Source organism: Tachypleus tridentatus, chromosome 6, assembly GCF_004210375.1.
Source record: "Tachypleus tridentatus isolate NWPU-2018 chromosome 6, ASM421037v1, whole genome shotgun sequence".
Lineage (NCBI taxonomy): Eukaryota > Metazoa > Arthropoda > Merostomata > Xiphosura > Limulidae > Tachypleus > Tachypleus tridentatus.
Window position 1 is genome coordinate 45,695,336 of NC_134830.1, and position 24,102 is coordinate 45,719,437.

General features: G+C 35.8%; 1 protein-coding gene across 1 annotated transcript; it reads right to left on the bottom strand.

Annotated features, from left to right (window-relative positions):
• Window positions 1–830: 830 nt before the first annotated feature.
• Window positions 831–18,188, bottom strand: LOC143252380 (homeobox protein unc-42-like). The gene is made up of 3 exons (XM_076504388.1): window positions 18,038–18,188; window positions 14,460–14,707; window positions 831–1,297 (listed from the first exon to the last, which is right to left on the bottom strand). The coding sequence occupies exons 1-3, from the start codon at window positions 18,147–18,149 to the stop codon at window positions 950–952; spliced, it is 708 nt and encodes a 235-aa protein (XP_076360503.1). The 5' UTR covers window positions 18,150–18,188; the 3' UTR covers window positions 831–949.
• Window positions 18,189–24,102: the final 5,914 nt, after the last annotated feature.

The following is a 24,102-nucleotide window of genomic DNA, read 5'->3' on the forward strand; positions in this document are numbered from 1 at the left end:
GTAGAACTTAGTGCCATTTAGTTAATTGGCGAATTATGTGATATATAAATAAATATAATATTCACAAATAAACCGGTACTATATGATTTGATCACAGTTTATCTCATTCGATACAAACATTCTCCTAATCTAATTTATTCTCGAACAAGCTGTTCGATTAGTAAATACTGATACACTTCAATAATGTTTGGTTTGCTAAGTGACTTATGCTAATTAGTGACAGATGTCTTGTATTGAGAGGGTATATTACAGTGATAGTGCCGTTTTATTAATAAGCAGAAACGCTTCTCGTTAATTATTCGTTGTCCAACATGCACTCCCACTTTAACGTCGTGTGTGATTGAATAAACGTAATATTTCTCATCTGATACAAAATATTACATTCAAAGCCTTAATTATATTCCTATTTAATGAAGCTAGTTTTTTATTATTGTTTCTATTGGCTTCAAATACATTATTTTGCCACTAATATTTAACAACACGTTCTTTACTGGAGGGCTAGGTGGTTAAGGCGCTCCACTCGCAATCTGGTCGCAATTTGAATTCTCGTCACCCCAGGGGGGCATTATATGACCAGTGGGTGGTACTGACTAGTTCCCTTCCCTATAGTCTTACACGGGTAAATTAGGGACAGCTAGCGCAGATAGCCCTGTTTAGCTTTGCGCGAGATTCAAAACAAACAAACTTTATTAGAGACAATTATATAATATTTTCTTAGGAAGGTCCAAATCAGTGATGACTTTATTGCATCTGATGAGAAATAGTTAGCTGAACTATATTTTAATACGTTTATAAGCATAATATGACAGGTATGTTTTTTTTGAGCCACACGTGTTTGAAAAGTAAAATTTACACACAACTTATTTGAAAATAAAAATTTAAAGTTCTTATAATAAGCTCGGGTTTCCATACGAAAAAAAAAAAAAAGACAGTCTTCGATTTCGCTGTTTTATGTCTGGTACTGCAGCACCGGAACTGATACATTTGACTGCGTCCCAGTACTCACGTAAAGAGGGGAAAGCCCTTTGTTATTCAACTCATCCTCCAGATCCTGACGAAATCCAGCAATGTTGACTGCTTGTGCCATCGCTAAAGAATGAGCAGTCATCTGAGAATAGGAAGGTGACGTTATTTGTTGAAAAGAGTTAGGAGATGGATAATGGTATGTTCGCGGATTAGGTGAAACTGAGTAAATGCAACCTATTGGTGATCCTGGAAACATGGAAGGGGCCGAAAATAGCGTTTGTAGTTGTTTTTCCTGTTTACGATACTTGGCTCTTCTGTTTTGAAACCACACCTGCAAAATGAAATTCAGATTAATATACATACGTGAAAAATAAAAACTTTAACTCAGTCTCATTGGATGGAAAGTATACTAAACGACAGAGAGTAAAGTGTCACAACAAAGCTAATGTCACTTTTAACTCCTATCAACTACCTATTCCTCTCTACCTACAGTGACTTGTCGTCGTTTGTAGGTTTATGTGCCAAATATCACGCTTCGCGCTAAAATAAAATAGACATCAGCATATTTATAGGCAACAGTCCTTTACTACTACTGAACATTAAATTTATAGTATTTAAGTTAAACTAACATGGTTCCTCTAACATTTAATATTGTCTCCCGGAGAGCGGTAAGTCTTCGGACTTGCAACAGCAGATAACCCGACGTGGTTTTGCTATAAGAAAAGCACACACACGCACATTTAATATTTTTTGTACAAATGTACGTCACAATTCGAAAAAGTCAATACTTACACTGAAATTTGTGAAGCTAGGGGAATATTTAAGAAGAATCTGAGATAATTGGATCGAATCCAATCTTCCTTCTAAGTAAAAACATTCAAAAATTGTACTAATTTTTTTAATAATTACTGTTGAATTGCAAACTTTAGTTTGATTACAAATTAAATAATAAAATAGTAGTTTAATAACATTTTGAATGTAGGTCCATAATACATATGTATGTTTGTTTGTCTTGAATTTCGCGCAAAGCTACACGAGGGCTACCTGTGCTAGCCGTCCCTAATTTATTTAGTAGTGTAAGACTAGAGGGAATGCAGCTAGTCATCACCACCCACCGCCAACTCTTCGGTTACTCTTTTACCAACGAATAATGGGATTGACCGTACCGTTATAAAGGGCAAGCATGTTTGGTGCGACCAGGCTTCGAACCCGTGACCCTCAAATTACGACTCGGACGCCTCAACCCACCTGGCCATGACGGGCCAGCACAATTTTTGTACTATAACTTTTAGTATATTTTGTGCATCTTGACGAAATTTGTCAGTTATCGTATTCTTAATGGCAGCTCGCTAAAGAATTTCATTAATTGTTATTCATTGGATATTTACGTGTATAATCATGAAATAAATGAATATTTATTACATTTGCTATGTAAAATACATACGAAAGCACAATTGAGATTAATAACATTGATTACAGACCCGACATGGTCAGGTGGGTTAGGGTGTTCGACTCGTAATCCGACGGTCGCGGGTTCGATCTCCATCACACCAAACATGCTCGCCCTTTCAGTCATGGGAACGTTATAATGTGACGGTCAATCACCCTATTCTTTAGTAAAAGAGTAGCCCAAATATAGCTGCCTTCCCCCTAGTCTTATACTGCTAAATTAGAGACGGTTAGCGCAGATAGCCCTCGTGTAGCTTTGCGCAAAATTCAAAAAACAAACAAACAAAACATTGATTGCAATACTATTGTAAGATAGATACGGAGACACAATAGTGATTAGTGGTATTGATTACCGTGTAACTAACAATAACTAGAAATTCTGTAACCGACAAAGTCATGAATATACAGGCAGTTTATATAGAACTAGTTGTCTGTTTGTTTTTAAATATTGTTTTAAGAAAGTAATGGGGTCTATAAAACACGTTAGCAAGTATCCGGTTAAATTCAGAGCTGGTTTCAGCAAAAGCGAGATTCCAAGTCGCACAGTAACCAGACCATACAGTGCTATCAGAGTAACCAGATCAAATGATACTTTATACGCAAATAGACGATTCAGAGAAATTCCCCCTCTTCTATTAATAATAACAAAAAAACAAACAAACTGAAGTGGATATATTGATGTTATTTTACCAGAGAAACAACTTCGATAGCAAATTAAATATATAAATAACTTGAAAGAATATCCTTCTCCTATTTGTTTATTATTGAGGCTGGCATTGTTAAACTGGAACCAGGTCTCTATTTTTGCTTAACGGTGGCATTGTTAAACTGGAATTTGGCCAATCCTTTATGGATTTAATACTGATATTGTTAAACTAGAACCAGGTCTCTATTTTTTGGACTTAAGGGTGGCATTGTTGAACAGGAACTAAGCCTATCCTTTTTGGATTTAATAATGGTATTGTTAAAGTGGAACAAGGTCTGGCTCACAATTAATAGTGTCAAAATTAAGTCCAAAACGTAGAGACCTGGTTCCAGTTTAACAATACCATTGGTTAATAATTGTTTTGAAATTTATTTTAACTTAGTACACTTGGAAAAAAATCAACAGACACTATAATTTAGTTTCACTTAAAAAAAAAAAAAATTGAATAAATCGTATGAAACAGTATGTCACATTGTTTGTTTGTTTTTGAATTTCGCGCAAAGCCACACGAGGGCTATCTGCGATAGCTGTCCCAAATTTGGCAGTGTAAGGCTAGAGAAAAGGCAGCTAGTCATCTCTTGGGCTACTCTTTTACCAACAAATAGTGGGTTTGACCGTCACATTATAATGCCCCCACGACTGAAAGGACGAGCATGTTTGGTGCGACTGGGATTCGAACCCGCGACCCTCAGATTACGAGTCGAACACCTTAACCCACCGGCCATGCCGGGCTTGCTATAAATATACAAGTTTGTTTTACTTGGTTTTAGAAGCAGACCAACAATGAGACATTGAAATCTAGCACAGCTCTGAGAGCGTCACTTCTCGAATGGTTATAACTAAACTGTATAAAACCACTCTCTGATCATTTTAGTCTTTTATAATTTTGGCGATATAAGGAAGGTTTACATGGTCATCATCCAAACATAATTTGTTAATAAAAGTAGATGGCATCAATTCAGACATAAGCGACAAAATGGTTATTGTTAAAATGGTTATTATTAGTAGTAAAGTTTCGTCCAATTCCATTTTATTTTTTGTGTGCAAATATGGTTTCTTTACAACGCTACCTAGAGGTCTATGAACGCAGCATTTAGAGTATAAAATGTTTTTGTCCCTCCTCTCTCTAGTCGCTCAACGGTAACTTGGAGGCTTATAGGACTAAAGTTATGGGTTTGATATCGTAGTGGTAAGTTGTGGCTTTTCGCTTAACAACATACAAACGAAACCTTTTCTTTCTTATTTTTAATAACATTATCGTTTACTCTTCTTATTTCATTTTTTTTTCAGTTGCACACACACACAAGAACAAGAAACCGAACTTGATTGAGAAAGCAACTCTTGTTCGAAATCACAAAGGATTGTGTTCAAGGTTCATGAAAGTTATTTTTTAAATCATAAAGAAGAGCAGGAATACATCGAACAACAGAAAGCAATGCTCAATAAATACTACATATATTTTTTTTTAATTTTCAAATATGTATTGCTTAAAAAAGTAAGAAACCCTCGTTACTTTCAGTACAGACAAAAAGAAAAGTGCGACAGCGTTCGACAGACTAATGCGAAATTATCAAAGTAGAGACTCGCTAGCCTTCACTAGATGGTGACGCCGCAGGCTCTGAAGGAAATGGGGAGATTCGGTGGTTTCTTTATATCCCTTCAAGCGGAATATTCTTGATTCCATACTTAGAGAAGATGGGGGATAAAGCGAGGGTTGAAATGAAGATTGGCAGATGGGCTGATGGACTGGGCTTGTCAGGAGCTGACTTCCTACCGAGCATCATCACTCAGTGCTCTCTGCCGATGTTCTCAAATTCAATTTGCCATCATAGGCGAAACGTAATGGACTTGTAGCGTCGAGTACGATAAGCACGCAAGGCATGGAGTCCCACGTGCAATTTAAGCGTTGTAGATCAGTGAATTCGTCAACCTTTCATTGCTGTGCGAATTAGATTTAGTGATAAAAAAAAGCCGCTACTCTATCATAAAATTGCCTTTACCTTGTATATGAATGGACAGAAGGACAAAAGAAATGCTAGCTTGGTGACATTCTCACATCCTGAAGCCTGAGCGAGTCACAAGTTCTTGTGTGCTCATGATCTTACAGAAACTATTTTGAGACAGCCGAGTCATAGTTTTTGTTTTTTTCAAATTCCCGTATTTGTACAGAAACAATAAATGATAAAAAACGATTATTTCTAAAGTGTCGACTTGTGGTTCCCAAACTCTTTTAGTTTGAGGCTCTCCTAATGTGAATAAAAAAGTTTAAGTCACCCCCTAACTATAATGTGATTAGCATGGTGATTGAAAAACAATACCATAGTAAAAACAATAACATCTTCTATCGACATACTGTATCATTTAATTTATTCAACACAATCTTTAATTGAAATTTAAATGGATTCAACATTTTTGTTCTCGGTCCATATTTTGGCGGCTCCCAGAAAAAAACATCATGCCTCCCCCCCACTTTGGGAAACACTGGTGTAGATATTCAAAGAAACAAGCTGAGACTTGTACCGAATTCATTTGCTATTAATGTTAATCGTCCACAAAGTTCATGTGATTTTTCAAACTAGACCGAGTTTCTGTTATGTTCTTAAATTAACTACGTCAGACATAAACTATGAACTGCACAATCTCATAAAATAACTACTACTGAAGTTTTGTATACATATAATTATAATTGCGCATTTTCAACCGCTTTTCAGTTGGAAGACTTATTGATACGATCACTCCAAAAACTGATTTCATCTTTTTCAAAAGTCCACATAAAATAAAAATTATTAATTTATAATAGACTGTTCAAGGTTATGAAATAACGTATCTCACGCAAACTCATCATCTCTAAATAAATACACGCGTATTGTTTATTTGTTTCTAATTAAACACAAAGTTGTATTATTTGTCTCTGCTGTGCCAACTCCAAGCATCAGTTTCCTACTTTTAGCGTTTTAGACCCTCAGACATACTTCTCAACCAATGGGAGAGTGAGAGTATTTGTCTATCGAAGGTTGAATATCCGTGTATATCCTGCTGTAGTTGTTCGTGAAGATTAAAGCTATTTTTAGTTCAATGTATCGCAACTCGTAGGTTTAAGTTTTAATTGTGGAAATATAATTATTTCGATAGCGTACTGACGTTTTTAGAGCCAAATAGAAATAAAAACTTCAACCAAGTTCTCAGTTTTTATGAGCGTAATATCTAAGACTGTTTTACATCTTCTGTTATTTCCCCCTCTCACCCATGGCTCAGGGGTAAGCCTGAAGCCTTATAGCGTTAATAACGGGTTTTTATATCTATGGTGGACACAGCGCAGGTAGCCCATTGTGTAGCTTTCTGCAAACCAACCAACAAAGTTTTGTAGATGGTAGTTTCACAAACAGATGGTAACAAAACAACAGTATAAGGGTTAATATTAACTTCCGAACAATTTACCTACTTAGATCAGAACTAAAAACAATGTGGTAATGATTATAGCCAGTTAAGTATAACCTTCTTACTTGTTTTCTCTTATCCTGAATACACACCCGTTGTTACAGTATTCAAACATTTTGTATGTTTGTTTATTTTGAATTTCGCACAAAGCTACACGAAGGCTATCCGTGTTAGCCATCCCTAATTTAGTAGTGTAAGACTAGAGGGAAGGCAGCTAGTCATCACCACCCACCGCCAACTCTTGGGCTACTCTTTTACTAACGTATAGTGGGATTGTCCGTAACAATATAACATTTCCACGGCTGAAGGGGCGAGCATGTTTGGTGTGACGGGGATTCGAACCCGCGACCCTCAGATTACGAGTCGAGTGCTCTAACTATATTATATTTGTTAATAGTTTTAGATCAAAATAGCTTCCTACGGTAGGTTTGCACAGCTATGGTGCTAAAACCTCGTTTCGATACCGGGGTTGACCAGAACGTTACTAAATGTAAAATGTTTTAAAATTAATCAATCCAGAAAGATTTGTTTAAATGAACAGTTTTCATTTAATTAATTGCATTAACATGTACGACTTTTTCTCCCGACATTTTTCTACTCGACCTGATTTTCCAATCACGATTCACTATTTTGCTTTTGGCCTTCAGTTGTTATTTGCTAGCTAGATCCCATCGCACCTCCAATTTATTGCGTTTGTAATTTCCCAGCAATTCGCTGTCTTCTTAGAAATACATCAGAGTTAGCTATAAAGATCAAGACTTCAGAGGATAAAGTGACAACTTGCTCTTTCTTATCCGTTTATTACATAGCACCCTGCGGATCTTTTTTTTTATTTTGCTCTTCATGGTATGGCCCTCATGCAGTGCCAGATAAACGGACTTACACAAACACTGGGTACCATGCACGCTGATCATGTGAGATCAAGTTGGGAAAGCTCAATACCTCTCATGCGCAGTTTCTTCTGAGTTACAGCTAGCACTTTAAGTCACGACTTCTTCTGAGCTGCAGCTAGCACTTTAAGTCACGACTTCTTCTGTGTTACAGCTAGCACTTTAAGTCGCAGTTTCTTTTCAGTTGCAGCCAGCACATTTAAGTCACAACTTATTCTAAGTTACAGTAGCACTTTAAGTCACGACTTTTTCTGAGTTACAGCTAGCACTTTTAGTCACGACTTCTGAGTTACAGATAGCAATTTAATTCACGACTTCTTCTGTGTTACAGCTAGCACTTTAAGTCGCAGTTTCTTTTCAGTTGCAGCCAGCACTTTGAGTGTTGATACTCCAGCCATCATAGATGAGGTCGTTTCGATTCAACAGGCTGCCTGTGTTGGTAGGGTTCAGATAAGCAGCTATAGTTGCAATGATGAAGTTTCCCAGTGATGTAAGTCTAGCTGTGGAGATGCTGCCCCAAAGGTCTTGTTTGTGTCCAGGCAATAGTTAACTGGGCTGAAATTACAGACTGCCCTCAAGATGTAGGAGAGAAATAGAAGCATGTAGCCAGCCAGGCAGCAGCTTGTGCTCTAAGGATGTAAACCCACTTATTTAGGGACGTATTTTGGAAAAAAACTTAGTGTAACTCGATTAACTCGTACTCTCTACTATTACAATCCAGTTTGTTCGCAATGAATAATAAAATAAATAATAAAATCCCACAACAAAACAATATCGTGGAACATCGACACGAGTTACCACATTACAGTTCTTTCTATAAAACTATTTTTATATTTTCAGTTATCCTTAGCACATTAGCAACCTATATGCTTAGTGAGTAGGCCTTTTAGTCAGTACAATAAACAAATAACCGTGGTTCCCAAATTACTGTAAAGTATAATATTTAATTTCAGCTGACTGGAGAGCCTTGCACATAATCGCTTGTAAACAGCCCAGTTCCCTTAGACGCAATGATTTTATTACTTATAAATTCAGCTGTAAATTAACACTTGCGTTTACTTTAATCGATAAATGAGTAAATGATCTGTGAAGCGAATTACATTAAACAGACAGGTAATAGTCGAAACTAAAGAGTAATGCAATAGTACCATAGATCAGTGTTCGAATATGGTTTCACTATTCAAATGCATAGAAATACTAATATTTTTTTCTAATTATTGTTAAATTTGTGCTTAGCTTTAATTTTATATATGAGTTGCCTTTTTCCCATGGCTTATAACTTTAAAAATCGAGTTTCGATACCCTCGGTATATAGCTCTGTTATTTACGACAAAGAAACAAATTTATGACTTGTCAATGACTTTTATATATAAGTTTAGAATTTGAAAATGGGTAAGTTAGACTTCCCATGTCTTCTCTGAGTTGCTGGCACCACTCTGTCTACCATCGATGGCGCTATTTAAACCAATATGAGCTCACAAAACTACTGGGTAGTTTAGTCAGCATTCTAGTAACTTCTCAAACTAAAATTAAAATTTACGGCTATTTGAAATCACAAGGTGTAACGTACGTAACAGTAATGAGAGCTAACCTAAGGGTGATACTAAGGATGTTATAAACTTAAGCCTGAAACAGGAGGTATCCTACGTGATCCTATACAAGTGCATATAACTGCTAAACTCCAAAAATTCTATTTTGATAGAGACAACTGTGGAAGAGTAAGAAGGACCGTCTACTAAATTATTCTGGAGTCTGCATCTCCCACATCTCTGCAGCAGCCACCGGTAGAAAGTTCAGACCAATATAACTATGACGCTTACACATTGAAGCACGTTGTTTTCCTTTAGATGGACAGAAAAGCGGTATGCCTTACAGGTAAGCAGATGGATCAGTAGTCAATAAACATGATACAAACCATCTCTACTGTAGGCACATCAATAACACTAACCATCGGAGCCTCCCAAAGACCTCAGGGGTTGTGGATTACGTCACTGGAGAAAATTCTAACATATTTCAGCTTCCAAAACTAAGCGAGGTTATTGATATTGAATTACTGTCAGTCTACTGTATCTAGGTAGATAGATAACTGTGTAATATTGCTGAGAGAAACTGGAAGTAAGGATAGAGTTAGAAAGGTCAATATGAGATCTCACCAAAGCCATGCAAGATCTCAAATATACTAAGAAAGATCTGCATCAGGTTTCCTAGTTTACCATCTTGAAAATTCTCCTGGCCTTGTTTGGGGAAAGTGTAACATGGTAACTTTAAATTATTGTAATTTAGTCGTTTTTCTTGCTTCAAGCAACACAGTATATTTTTGTTTGTTGAACTGAGCACAAAGCTACCCAAGGTCTAGCTATGCAGCCGTTCTTATTTTTGAAGTGATGGACCACAGGGAAGAAAACGAGCCAACATCACTTAACAATATGTAGTGAGCTATTCTAATCTACTAATGGGATTTAAGAATCACTCTTATAATACACCCACGGCTCAAATGTGCATAGGTCGATTTTTTTCTATATTAACGGGGAGCGAACCACGAAACCTTGAATTTAAAGTGTGGTACGTTAACCCCTGAGCCACACTTTTCTAGTGTGTTTATTAATTGCTATATTTATTTTCCATAATTAAACATTATTTAACTCAATGTTATATTCTATACAAGAACACTTCGGTGTCTGTTATATATTACCTCTCTGGAATATTTTCCTTTTTATCGCTGTGATTATGATGTATTTTACTTCAACGCAACAATAATTATATTGTAATAAGTAAGGAAACTAAAAACTAAAATATTAAGATTGTTGCTATTATAGTATTTCTCATATGAAAACCAGAACAACACATCAAAAATAATTTCTTGTGGATTTTTTAGTTCGAAAATAGGAGCCCAATAACCAAGAACATATGGAAGGCAAAGTTGCATTGATGAATTATTTCCGTAACGCTTTTAAATTTTTACATATTACACATCTTTAATGACGCTCGTGTAACGTAAATGTTTAAAATTTTAGTTTACATTCAGGTCATAACATTTCTGGTTCTAATACTGTTGTTCGTGATGTCCTATAATCTATATCGTTTAGAACTCTTACGAACTTCTAATAAACATCTGAATTTGAAAAAAACATGACAAATTTAAATTGATGTCTATTTATTCTAATTAAATGCTATTAAGCTCCCTCAGTGATTTGGTAAACAGTATGAAAAAGCTAATATCACATTTCTAACTTTGAGCTATTTTTTCCTTTAATAACTCAATTTACCACAACAATATGGGTTAAAGTGTAACCACAACCTCGACAGCTTTTGTAGATTTCTCTGTTTCTTCTTTCGCCCTTGCAGCCTTGAGGGCGTTATAATGTTACGGTCAATCCCACTATTCGTTGATAAAACAGTAGCCCAAGAGTTGGCGGTGGGTGGTGATGACTAGCTGCCTTCCCTCTAGTCTTACATTACTAAATTAGTGATGGCTAACACAGATAGGCCTCGAGTAGCTTTGTACATTACTAAATTAGTGATGGCTAACACAGATAGGCCTCGAGTAGCTTTGTACATTACTAAATTAGTGACGGCTAACACAGATAGGCCTCGAGTAGCTTTGTACATTACTAAATTAGTGACGGCTAACACAGATAGGCCTCGAGTAGCTTTGCGCGAAATTCAAAACAAAACAAACTGTTTCTTCTTTTATTTTTTGTTTTGATCTTTAACATCCTAGGTTTTTGTTTTACTTTTTAAAAAAAACACTGACACATAAACTTTCAGTTCGAAAAACAAACACACATTATAATACTTCCTTATTTATAAATCTGACCTTTGTTTTATTAATAAAAGTGAAGAAAATTTGTCAAGTTTTTAAACCATAAAAGTCAAACATTTTATTATTCACGTTAAGGGTTAACACCTTATTTTGTATCATTAGTTTGCACAATGTTTACGCAAAAACAAAATGGAGGTAGAGGTTCGTGTTTTCTTTCTAGTTCAGAAATTATTAAACATTTACTAAATCGTACATCTAGAGTAGTAGGGCCTTTAATTATTCATATGAAATATGAATATGAAATATGAATAATTAGAATTCCTTAATCTATGAATCAGTTAGAATCTTCTGAGTTAAGTATAATGGATGATCTGGTTACAGTCGCTGTTAAGCGCATGAAAAATTAGATTTCAAAATTCGAAACAGCGTGAGAAGAATTATTGTATTTTGACAATGAACTTAGAATAAGGTTATCTTAATACCACATTTAATGATAAAAGGCTCGTATTTCGCCTGCCGTTTAGTCATACCAGTCCTAATGAAGCTACAATGAGAAAAAGTTGACTGAAATATTTCATTATTATTATCTATAATACAAAGGATATCTTTTCTGTGTTGTCAAAGAATTTAGTTCCCTGGTGGGACAGAGATAGATTTATAAACTTACAACGCTGAATTCCATGGTTTGATTCCCGCTGTGAATACATTAAATAACCCACCGCATGTTTGCTCTTATTCCAAACAAACAAAATGCTAGAATCCATATAATACACGCTACAAGTTCTGAAAAACAACGAATTATATTACAGTCGTTCATTACTTATACTTCTGTAACTTCCCTGTTCATTCTTCCAGGTCATGTAACATTTAACGCACCAATCATCTGCATTTTATAACTTAAAGAGACTATTCCAACTTCTTTAGGGTGGTAGGGGAAGCTAATGACTTACCTTTTTTTATATATATAATATCAAGCATAACGTATTGCAAGGAATGTACACCTATTAACACCTCACAATAATAAGTACACGAGTGTACACCTATTAACACCTCACAATAATAAGTTCACGAGTGTACACCTATTAACACCTCACAATAATAAGTTCACGAGTGTACACCTATTAACACCTCACAATAATAAGTACACGAGTGTACACCTATTAACACCTCACAATAATAAGTTCACGAGTGTACACCTATTAAACCTCACAATAATAAGTACACGAGTGTACACCTATTAACACCTCACAATAATAAGTTCACGAGTGTACACCTATTAACACCTCACAATAATAAGCACACGAGTGTACACCTATTAACACCTCACAATAATAAGTACACGAGTATACACCTATTAACACCTCACAGTAATAAGTACACGAGTGTACACCTACACCTATTAATACCTCACACTAATAAGTACAAAAGTATACACCTATTAACACCTCACAATAATAAGTTCACGAGTGTACACCTATTAACACCTCACAATAATAAGTACACGAGTGTACACCTATTAACACCACAATAATAAGTTCACGAGTGTACACCTATTAACACCTCACAATAATAAGTACACGAGTGTACACCTATTAACACCTCACAATAATAAGTACACGAGTATACACCTATTAACACCTCACAGTAATAAGTACACGAGTGTACACCTACACCTATTAATACCTCACACTAATAAGTACAAAAGTATACACCTATTAACACCTCACAATAATAAGTACACGAGTGTACACCTACACCTATAAATACCTCACAGTAATAAGTACAAAAGTATACACCAATTAACTCATCACAGTGATAAATACAAAGTATACACCTATTAACACCTCACAATAATAGTACAAAAGTGTACACTGATTAACTCCTCACAATAATAAGTACACGAGTGTACACCTATTAACACCTCACAATAATAAGTTCACGAGTGTACACCTATTAACACCTCACAATAATAAGTTCACGAGTGTACACCTATTAACACCTCACAATAATAAGTACACGAGTGTACACCTATTAACACCTCACAGTAATAAGTACACGAGTGTACACCTACACCTATTAATACCTCACAGTAATAAGTACAAAAGTATACACCTATTAACATCTCACAATAATAAGTACAAAAGTATACACCTATTAACACCTCACAATAATAAGTACACGAGTATACACCTATTAACATCTCACAGTAATAAGTACACGAGTGTACACCTACACCTATTAATACCTCACACTAATAAGTACAAAAGTATACACCTATTAACACCTCACAATAATAAGTTCACGAGTGTACACCTATTAACACCTCACAATAATAAGTACACGAGTGTACACCTATTAACACCTCACAATAATAAGTTCACGAGTGTACACCTATTAACACCTCACAATAATAAGTACACGAGTGTACACCTATTAACACCTCACAATAATAAGTACACGAGTATACACCTATTAACACCTCACAGTAATAAGTACACGAGTGTACACCTACACCTATTAATACCTCACACTAATAAGTACAAAAGTATACACCTATTAACACCTCACAATAATAAGTACACGAGTGTACACCTACACCTATAAATACCTCACAGTAATAAGTACAAAAGTATACACCAATTAACTCATCACAGTGATAAATACAAAAGTATACACCTATTAACACCTCACAATAATAGTACAAAAGTGTACACTGATTAACTCCTCACAATAATAAGTACACGAGTGTACACCTATTAACACCTCACAATAATAAGTTCACGAGTGTACACCTATTAACACCTCACAATAATAAGTTCACGAGTGTACACCTATTAACACCTCACAATAATAAGTACACGAGTGTACACCTATTAACACCTCACAGTAATAAGTACACGAGTGTACACCTACACCTATTAATACCTCACAGTAATAAGTACAAAAGTATACACCTATTAACATCTCACAATAATAAGTACAAAAGTATACACCTATTAACACCTCACAATAATAAGTACACGAGTATACACCTATTAACATCTCACAGTAATAAGTACACGAGTGTACACCTACACCTATTAATACCTCACAGTAATAAGTACAAAAGTATACACCAATTAACTCATCACAGTAATAAATACAAAAGTATACACCTATTAACACCTCACAATAATAGTACAAAAGTGTACACTGATTAACTCCTAACAATAATAAGTACAAAAGTTAACACTGATTAACACCTCACCTGAATTCTTGCTTCGTTCAGCTTGGTGACACGAGCCAGTTCTTCACGAGAGAAAATATCTGGGTAGTGACCTTTGGAGAATGCTGCCTCTAGTTCTCGTAACTGATCCTGGGTAAACGTGGTTCGGTTTCTCCGTCGATTTGAAGTCAAGACACACGTACTCGTCCCTGACACAGGGGTCGCTGTTAAGGCCACGTTTTCCACGCTGTTGTTTTCCAGCTTCAGTTTTTTGAGAAAACTGTGTTGTCCTAAAGAAATACAGTATTTAAAAACAAGTTTATAAATCAATCGAACCGACACTGACGTATGACTGAAACAAAACCTTCGAAATAAAACTTCTGAATTCTACTTTTGTTTTCAAGCTGAAGGAAGTAAGTCACTAAGTTTAAACAAATTTTATATTTTATTCCCCAAAGTAGAATAGTAAAAACTCGTTTATATTCGCATAACGTAACTGCAGTTCTTGCAGAAACGAATAAGACGTGCAACTTTACAATAACAAACAACGAAATACAAATGTTTATCTCTGTGCAATCGGAGAGAGAGAGAACACACAGCGTAAGTAAATGCTGAAAGTTCAAACGTGAGGAAACAATGCAAGGAAAGCGTCCTTTTTTTTTCCATTCTTTATCTGAATATAAGTACCTATTCTAACTCATTTTCAATTTATAGAGTTTAAACCCATCTGTCAAAAAAATGCATATTTTCAATACATTATTAACTTGACTATGTAATGCTGAAAACTGTTTAATTGAAAACACAGAAAGTAAAATTAACAGTGTGAGAATAGTCTAGAAATTTCTTGTTTTAGCATTTCAGCTCACTCAGGTTATTATATTCATTTTTACTGTGAAGTATTCTAACTGCATTTCGATTTCTAATTCCCTCGGTATTTGGCTCGGCATGGCCAGGTGGGTTAAGGCGTGCGACTCATAATCTGAGAGTCGCGGGTTCGCATCCCCGTCGCACCAAATATGCTCGCCTTTTCAGTCGTGAGGGCTATATAATGTGATGGTCAATCGCACTGTTCGTTGGTAAAAGAGTAGCCCAAGAGTTGATGGTGGGTAGTGATGATTAGCTGCCTTCCCTCTAGTCTTACACTGCTAAATTAGGGACGGCTAGCGCAGATAGCCCTCGAGTAGCTTTGCGCGAAATTCTAAAACAAAACCATATGTATTTAATACACAACATCTCAGCTATATTTTAAGTTCACCATACGCTTCAAGTTTACGTTGTAATTTCACTATTATCTAGAGAATTAAATACATTATATCAAATAATGAGTAAATCAGTGTCACAGTGACACGGAATATACCATAACTACATTTTCAGGTGGTTTGGCGTTATGTAGATATCGCGATCCCACTGAAGAGTAATCGATTACCGAAAGGGCATTAATAACCTTTACTAAAGTGAAATATTCATATACTGATCATAAAGGTGTGCTTAGATCGGGAATTTGTCATTTCCAAAACGAGGCTATATTTAATAGCAGTGGAAAACAAAGGAATATGAGTTAACTCTGAATATCAGGGTTAACCAGAAACATACACCAAGCAGCTGGAGAATAAAGCGGGTGTTCATGTCATTCGTTATGAAGACATAATGGTGGAGTTGTCTGATGCAACGCCTATTGATTGTTGTGAAATCTGAGTGTTGAAACTCACTCTGGGAACCGTCGTCCACCTACACTAGATGGAGTATGGAAAGACGCAAGGAGGAGTGGCGTACTTTGAACATTAAATTTTTATGGTGGAGCCTTTTGCAATGATAGCTACGCTGCAATACCATTGTCAAGATGCACGTACGTCAGACAGAGCTCGACTGGACGCCGCGACAAGGAATGTAAGAACATAACGTACTCAACGCCTGAATCTATATCATTTTCCACACAACAGCATTAGCGGACAAAGTTACAATGAAATAAAAGCACCGTCTAAGTTCGAAATTAATCAAAGCAGTAATTGAGAAGGCCCATAAATTATGGTGGCAGAAATGTAAGTAATCGTGTATTTTGTGAAGGTCATTACCTAGAGTCAACCACTTCTTTACTCGAAACTAAAAACAAAACCAAAAGAGTAGTTGTAGTATCTTTACATTTCTCAGATATGTTGATTTTCACTAAAGAAATCCAAGGATTAGCAGAATATATCTTTCGATTTTGTTCGTTTGAAGTTTGAAGCTGCACTATGAGCTACCTGTGCTCTGCCTGCCGCGGGTATCGAAACCCGGTATTAGCGGTGTGAGTCCGCAGACATAAAACTCTACGACTAGGGGGCGTATCTTTCGAACGAACAATGAAAGACTGAAGGATAACCCCGTTAGAACTGATCCTCTTTATGTACTCATGGCAAAGAATTGGGGGTGTGGGTGGATTTGTGATGATATTTGTATTTTTGCGTCAGCTGGCGAACATGGGTGTGAATCCCAGAAATATAATATTCTCTGTATTTTGCATTTTAAGTTAGAGATGTGCTATACATATGCGTGCGAAAAGCATAATTTTGGGGATATGGACCAATTTCTTAACCACAGTTAGTGCAGATATACTTTATCCAGGTTTCAAACAAAGACACAGACAATTTTTGTCTTTTGTTCAGTTTTTCAGCGTAAAAAGCACAATTTGGGGGTTTTCAAAGATGTCATTTTGCAGGTCCCAAGGAACAATGCAGACAGTTTTCGATTTTGTGATTCCAAAATTGGCCATGATGGGATTACGTGGCGGAGATAGGTTGGATTAGCCCGCGAATGTTGGTCTCTTTTAATTGAAATTTGATTCTGATAAGTTTTGCATCATGTTTATGAAGAAAACAAAATCACTTTTATCGTATGCTAACATCAGGAAGAACAGATATAGCTCATATAGTTCGACATCAACAAGTTATTTTGGGCAGTGGTGTATTTAAGGTTGTGTGGGCCCAGGGGCTAATAATTTTTGTGGGCCCTACATTCCATGTAATTTTACATAGAATAAAATTATCATTGGGTCCAAATTAAGACCATGGGCCCTGGAGCTGAGTCCCCTCTAGCCCCTACCTAAATACGCTACTGATTTTGAAGAATTATAAGAAAGAAGAAGAAAAAACTTTTAAATTAAAAAAAACATTTTAAGTAGAATTTTGACTGTCATATATATACAAACCTGATACCGTGCCATGAAGCGTTCTATTCTCAAATCTGAAAAAAATATATAAAATTCTTCTAATATTTTAATTCATCGATAAGTTCATTAAAGGTGTTCATAATAGGTAACTAATCAGAAAGATGCACTTATGCATCTCAACACGAAATATAAAATTCATACATTAGTTTGATAACATATAATACCATGTAAAATATAACGTAAATAATAACTGACTACCTGTAAGCTAAGCAATAAATTTAAATATTCTCTCTAAATCTAAAATTTCAGAAACCTTGTCATCTTACAAACACGATTTAATTAGCTGTTTCCTTTAAAATGTATGCGCTACGGCACTCTAGCCTTGTCAGATGTTATTAATTCAATCGTAACTTGATTCTGTTAGTCACGTTACGTTGATTTATTTAACACATTACGAGAATATTTAGCTTCTAACCTGCGAGTTCTTGGATTGAGTTGTTGTTCAGGTTGTATAAAGCGCTTAAGCTATCACACTTCCGTTTCTGGGAGCATCCTTCGTCGCCTAAAGTGATTTTGATGTCTGTCATGGCCAAGGCTCTGGATCTGTTTTCAATGTTCGAAACGATCTTCTCGACATCTAACCTGAAGTGACTACCCAACGTTACACTAGACACAGCTTTTTAAGTCATACATCTTGACAAGAACGTCTAGGAAGTCTAGACCAATAATACTCCTGTGTTATCGTACAGCGAGAACACCTGCTTGACAAAAGCTACGATTGGCTATCTTACCACCATAGTAGGTGGAGTCGTGAGTTTCACGCCTCACTGACGTAACTCGAAGGCGTTGAGATATGATTCCTTATCGTGTGAAAACATGTCAAAACATTTTAACTTTCCTATTACATCACAACTAAAGAGTTTTCGACGTAATTTGATAACTCCACCATGCATATATTTATAGCTGTCATTATTTCTATACTGATGAAGGCGAATTCGTACATCTGTCACTTATTAGCTGCATATTAAACCGTAAATAAGTTAAGCTACCGTACTAACCCACTTATATATCCAATGAACCTTGGTACTCGATAAGAATTCAACACCATACACTAAATCACCGAATGAAGGCTGTATAGTGACCAACATACAGGAATTATGTTTTAAATTCTCAAAAGACAGGTGGTTTATTAACGGAAATTCAGTCGATATTGACGAAAGTGTTGAGAGATACTAGAATTGTGGTATTTTATCTTAATTGTGGGCAGACGTTTCTGTTTTCTTATTCGTGTTATTTATCATATAAAGATTCCATATTGTATGTTCGTGTTCATAAAACGACTCCATTCTTGTTCATGCAGGACAGTTTTAGGTTCGTTACTTTTGTTTAAATATTCTCGTCCTGAATAAAAACGTATATGAACAGGAAACTTGGCATACACGATAAAAGGTCTTAGTGTTGGTGTGAGGGACAAGTTATTTATGGTTATCCAGTTTTTAAAAAGATGAGAGCAGACCGGTATTAATCGTGAACTATTTAACTTTAATATTTTGAGTCATGCGTTATTTGAAACAAGGTTGTAACTGACGTAAATCACCATGCAAGATGATAAACAAATAGCAGTATCATATGTGATTTTACTGTTAAACACACAACACTACACCATATGATTTGACTGTTAAACCCATAGCACAACACTATGTGATTTTACTGTTAAAATCATAGCACTACACCATGTGATTTGACTGTTAAAATCATAGCACTACACCATGTGATTTGACTGTTAAACACACAGCATTACACCATGTGATTTGACTGTTAAAATCATAGCACTACACCATGTGATTTGACTGTTAGACACATAGCACTACACCATGTGATTTGACTGTTAGACACATAGCACTATGCCATGTGATTTGACTGTTAAACACATAGCACTACACCATGTGATTTGACTAGGACCTCTGGAAGATTGCTGTCAAGCGAAGTCTTCATCGAAACTCGCATTTCTTTGGTTGCCTCTTTTTTACACGTTTAATTTTATTCGGTTAACATGCTGTAATTTACTGTTAACGTGTCAGAGTAAAGAAGCATATTATGTTAATATAATAACAAGATGACAAACAAGTACATAAAAACATGATGAAGTGATTTTTGTTTTGGGGAACACATTAAATGAATCCACAAAACATTGGACTGTTTTCTTCTTCAGGTATGTTCTGTAGAGACACGTAAGTCCTTCCTCTCCAGTAAAATAACTTAATTATGGTTCTACATCGTTGTTTGCCATCTTGTTATTAATGTTAACGAACTTACCTTCCTGGCGTGTAGTAGTTTTAGTTTCAGTTAGACTGGATGAGTGCATAATGCATAGTTTTAACATGTTAACAGGAATTTTCAGTTTTCCACAGAACATCTTAAATTCACGGCTTTAAACACAGTTAAAAATAAAATAACTTAGCAGGTAAGAGTTTTATACATCCCAGTGACACAAATTATTTATCCAATTTCTTCTGGTATTATTAACTAATATTATGTTTCAAGTATGGTTTTACTTGTGTTACAATGATTTTGTTGTTTGTTTGATTTGTTATTATGCACAAAACTACCTAAAGGGCTATTTGTGTTCTGCCACCACGGGTATCGAAACCCGGTTTCTAGCAGTACAAGTCTGCAGACATACCACTAGGGGATGGATGATGTAATGAAGCTATGCTATTAAAATCCTGATAGTGTGATGAGTGGATGGATCGTTGATTAGTTTTATATATATATGCACCAAAAAAGTCCATTTTAATGGGAGGTGATATAAACAGAATTTAGTCTTAGACAGAGTATTTCATAAATTTAATGTTTCCTTAACTGAACCGGTTTCAAAGATCATAAGAGTCTATCGGAACTCTATACCTGTGGGATCCGGCTATAGAAATAATGTCACTGTCAATAAACTTAGGGTAATTTGATGGTCGTGGGCTCGAATCCCCGTCACACCAAATATGCTCGTCTTTTCAACCGTGTGGGCGTTATAATGTTATAGTCAATCCCAATATTTGTTGGTAAAAGAGTAGCCCAAGAGTTGGCAATGGGTGATGATGACTAGCTGCCTTCCCTCTTGTCTTACACTGCTAAAGTTAGGACGGTTAGCGCAGATAGCCCTCGTGTAGCTTTGAGTGAAATTCAGAAATAAACAAACAACTAGTAGACATAACCGCATGTGTCTGAAAAACAAAACAAAATCACTTCCTATATTTTGAATTCGTAAATGACAGTATGTAAATTGTAGGCATGTTAATGCTATTACATAAAGTTAAAAGATATTAAGGGAAGGTGGGGTAAGACGGTCACCATAACTTTGAATGCGTTTTTCACCATATAAATTAAACGTTATGAAAAGCAAAATATTTTTAAAACAACTTTTTGTAGCTATAAATTTCAGAGAACAAATTAAAGACATTGAAAAATTCACGTCTTGTAACTGAAGGTTTTTTACGTTTAAGTTTGGAAAGAAAGGACCCCTCCCCAAGATGGGGTTAAATGGCCACTATATGTAACTGATGAAATTGCAATTAAAAATAAATGCAGCCAAACCCGGATTAAGACATGGGCTTGCCGGGCTGAAGCCCAGGGCCTCACACTAATTAGAGGGCCTCTAGCTATGACTATAAACGTATTGCATAAAGAGGTTGTGTCTTGAAAGGGCTTCTATAAGTTGAAAAATCCAGTACCAATAAAACCTTTAATCCGACCTTAAATGCAGCATTTAACAACTACATTTAAATCTTTTGAGTTATTATTTAAATGCTACCGATTGGACCAGAAAGGTCATGAGCTACATGCATTATGTAAGAAAATGGTATAAAAGAACGAGAAAATTTGTTATGATGAAAATAATTAGTTGCTAATTTAAATGCAGTCACCGTGTTTCTCTTTTTGGCATGTTTTGTTACCTGTAATTATCAATTGTTTGAAATAAAAAAACTCCTCTGAAATATTTATTTCGTAATCGTAAAAACTACAAAGTGCTTACCTCAGACCAAAGTTGTTTAAAACAAAATTTTTAAGTCGCACATTGATTTTTCACATTAGCATTAGTCCACCAGTTCATTTATGAACAGGGTCTCGTAAAAAAATAGTTATATGTACATTACTCTCGATGGCAGCAAGTAATAACAGACAATATACAGAGGTAGCTGTTTTACTAAAGGGGCCATGTTATTTCACTTTCCCGGCATGGTCAGGTGGTTAAGGCATTCGACTCGTAATCCGAGGGTCGCAGGTTCGGATCCCCGTCACATCAAACATGCTCGCCCTTTCATGACGGTCAATCCCCTTATTCGTTGGTAAAAAAGTAGCCCAAGAGTTGGCAGTGGGTGGTGATGACTAGGTGCCTTCCCTCTAGTCTTACACTGCTAAATTTGGGAAGGCTAACGCAGATAGCCCTCGTGTAGCTTTGCGCGAAATTCAAAAACAAACCAAACCTTACTTCACTTTTCCCTATCAACAGTATTTTGGCAAAAGATCTGTACTTACTTTTTATCTTATAATTTTAATCATGTACTGTAAGCAATGTACAAAGACTAAGGGCCGAACATGGATAGGTACTTCGGGCGTTTGACTCCTAAGCTCTTTCAGCCGCGGGGACGTTATAATGTCACGATTAATCACACTATTCGTTGGTCAAAGAGTAGCCTAAAGATTGGCGGAGGTGGTGGTGACTATCTGCCTTACCTCTGATATATTAGGGACGGTAGCCCTCGTGTAGCCTTGCGCGAAATTCAAAAAACAAAGAAATAACATAAGTTCTAGGTCCATACTTCCTAGATCTATTGGTCTCGTGTAACAAATTAGGAGATTCAGCTATTAACTTACTGCACTTTAATAAATTTACTTTTATATAATAGATATAGTAACTAGCACAGTGTTTTAACTGTAGTCCTGCAAATGTAAATTATTTTATTTCATACTTCCAAGTTAGTTCCATGGTCATTGAGCTGATGTCGTAAATCAATTGAAGCGAATACTGTACAGGACTAACAAGTGACTACAGCGATTTAATGACAATTTATATGTTTAAAAATTATCTATCACTGTGAAATTGTGAAAATGGAATAAAATATATGAATAATAAAACAAAAATAAAATTATGCAAGAAATAAATATCATTAAGCCTAAATGTTATGCTAAATGACCAATTAAACTGTTCGATCAATGTCATGTTTGTTTATTTGTTGTTAAACACAAAGCTACACAATTGGCTGTCTGTATTGTGCCCACCAAGAGTATTAAAACATGGCATGTTTCGAAGTTTGTCGAAAATTTTTAGTCCACTAAAAACTGCCCAGGAATTCGGAGTTTCAAAACAACTCACACTATTTAACGTCCGGGATTATATAATCCCCGTTTGCCTCTTCGGTGTTTAGCGAAGCGAGGTTATTTAAGTATCATTGTTTTTTGATATGTGTTAGGCTACACAACTGTTGACTTGCCACGAGAGAGAGAGAGAGAGTGTGTGTTTGTGTGGGAAGTGGAAGTGGGAGGGGCATGAGTATAGTTGAGCATCTGTCAATCTTTCATCCTAAAAATACGTTAAATAAATGTTTCACGATTTGAATATCAAACACCTACTATTTACATTTAACTGTGTCTCTTTTTCTTGGTGGGAGAAGAATTGTGTGCTCATTGAGTTGTTATAGTAGTCTGCTACAGCCTACCTTACAGCCAAGTTCCGAAGACACAGGCAAGGCTATGTTGAGTCATTCCTAGATGTGTGACAGTTCACTTATTCATTTAAAAAAAAAATTGTGTTTTTTTTTTAACGATTGTCAGAGGCTCGAGGTATTAAATACAAAATTTTAAAAAAAAAGTGAATGATTCTATCAAATATGAAAACCAAGATATAAACCGTAATGATCTATCGAGACACAGAGACAACATTTCAAAAACCTGGACTGACTCAGCGAAAATCGACCGATACATGAAGTCGCCCTACCTTACCCTCTCCGTTTATAATAGCTTCAATGCATGGTTACGCCTTCGGGTGTTTTACAAACTCTCAGACTGTTTTGCATGTTTAACTTCTTGCAAAATAAGGTTCCCCATAATTATAATTTCCACTTTAAACCACTGTTAAGACTAACATTATAATGCTTAAAATTTTCTTTCACCGATTCTCTAAGATGTTTGTTTTTGAATTTCGCGCAAAGCTACACGAGGGCTATCTGCGCTAGCCGTCCCTAATTTAGCAGATAAGAGTAGAGGGAAGGCATCTAGTCATCTTTGGGTACCCTTTTACCAATGAATAGTGGGATTGACTATCACATTATAAAGCCCTCACCGTTGAAAGGACGATCATGTTTGGTATGACGGGGATTCAAACCCGCGCCTCTGGGATTACCAGTGGAGTGTCTTAAACACCTGGTCATGCCGGGCCAACTTCTCTAACATAATAAGGTATTTATGAAGTTGGATTTACTTCAGAAATAGTTAAATACAAACATAAAATGTGCGTAATTTTTCGTAATGTTTATTTTTCACGAGATT

Coding starts and splice junctions, on each gene's coding strand:
- LOC143252380 (XM_076504388.1), bottom strand. CDS start 18,149: ATGACAGACATCAAAATCACTTTAGGCGACGAAGGATGCTCCCAGAAA. Junction 14,708..18,037: donor CTCAATCCAAGAACTCGCAG/GTTAGAAGCTAA, acceptor GTATTTCTTTAG/GACAACACAGTTTTCTCAAA. Junction 1,298..14,459: donor TGAACGAAGCAAGAATTCAG/GTGAGGTGTTAA, acceptor TTCATTTTGCAG/GTGTGGTTTCAAAACAGAAG.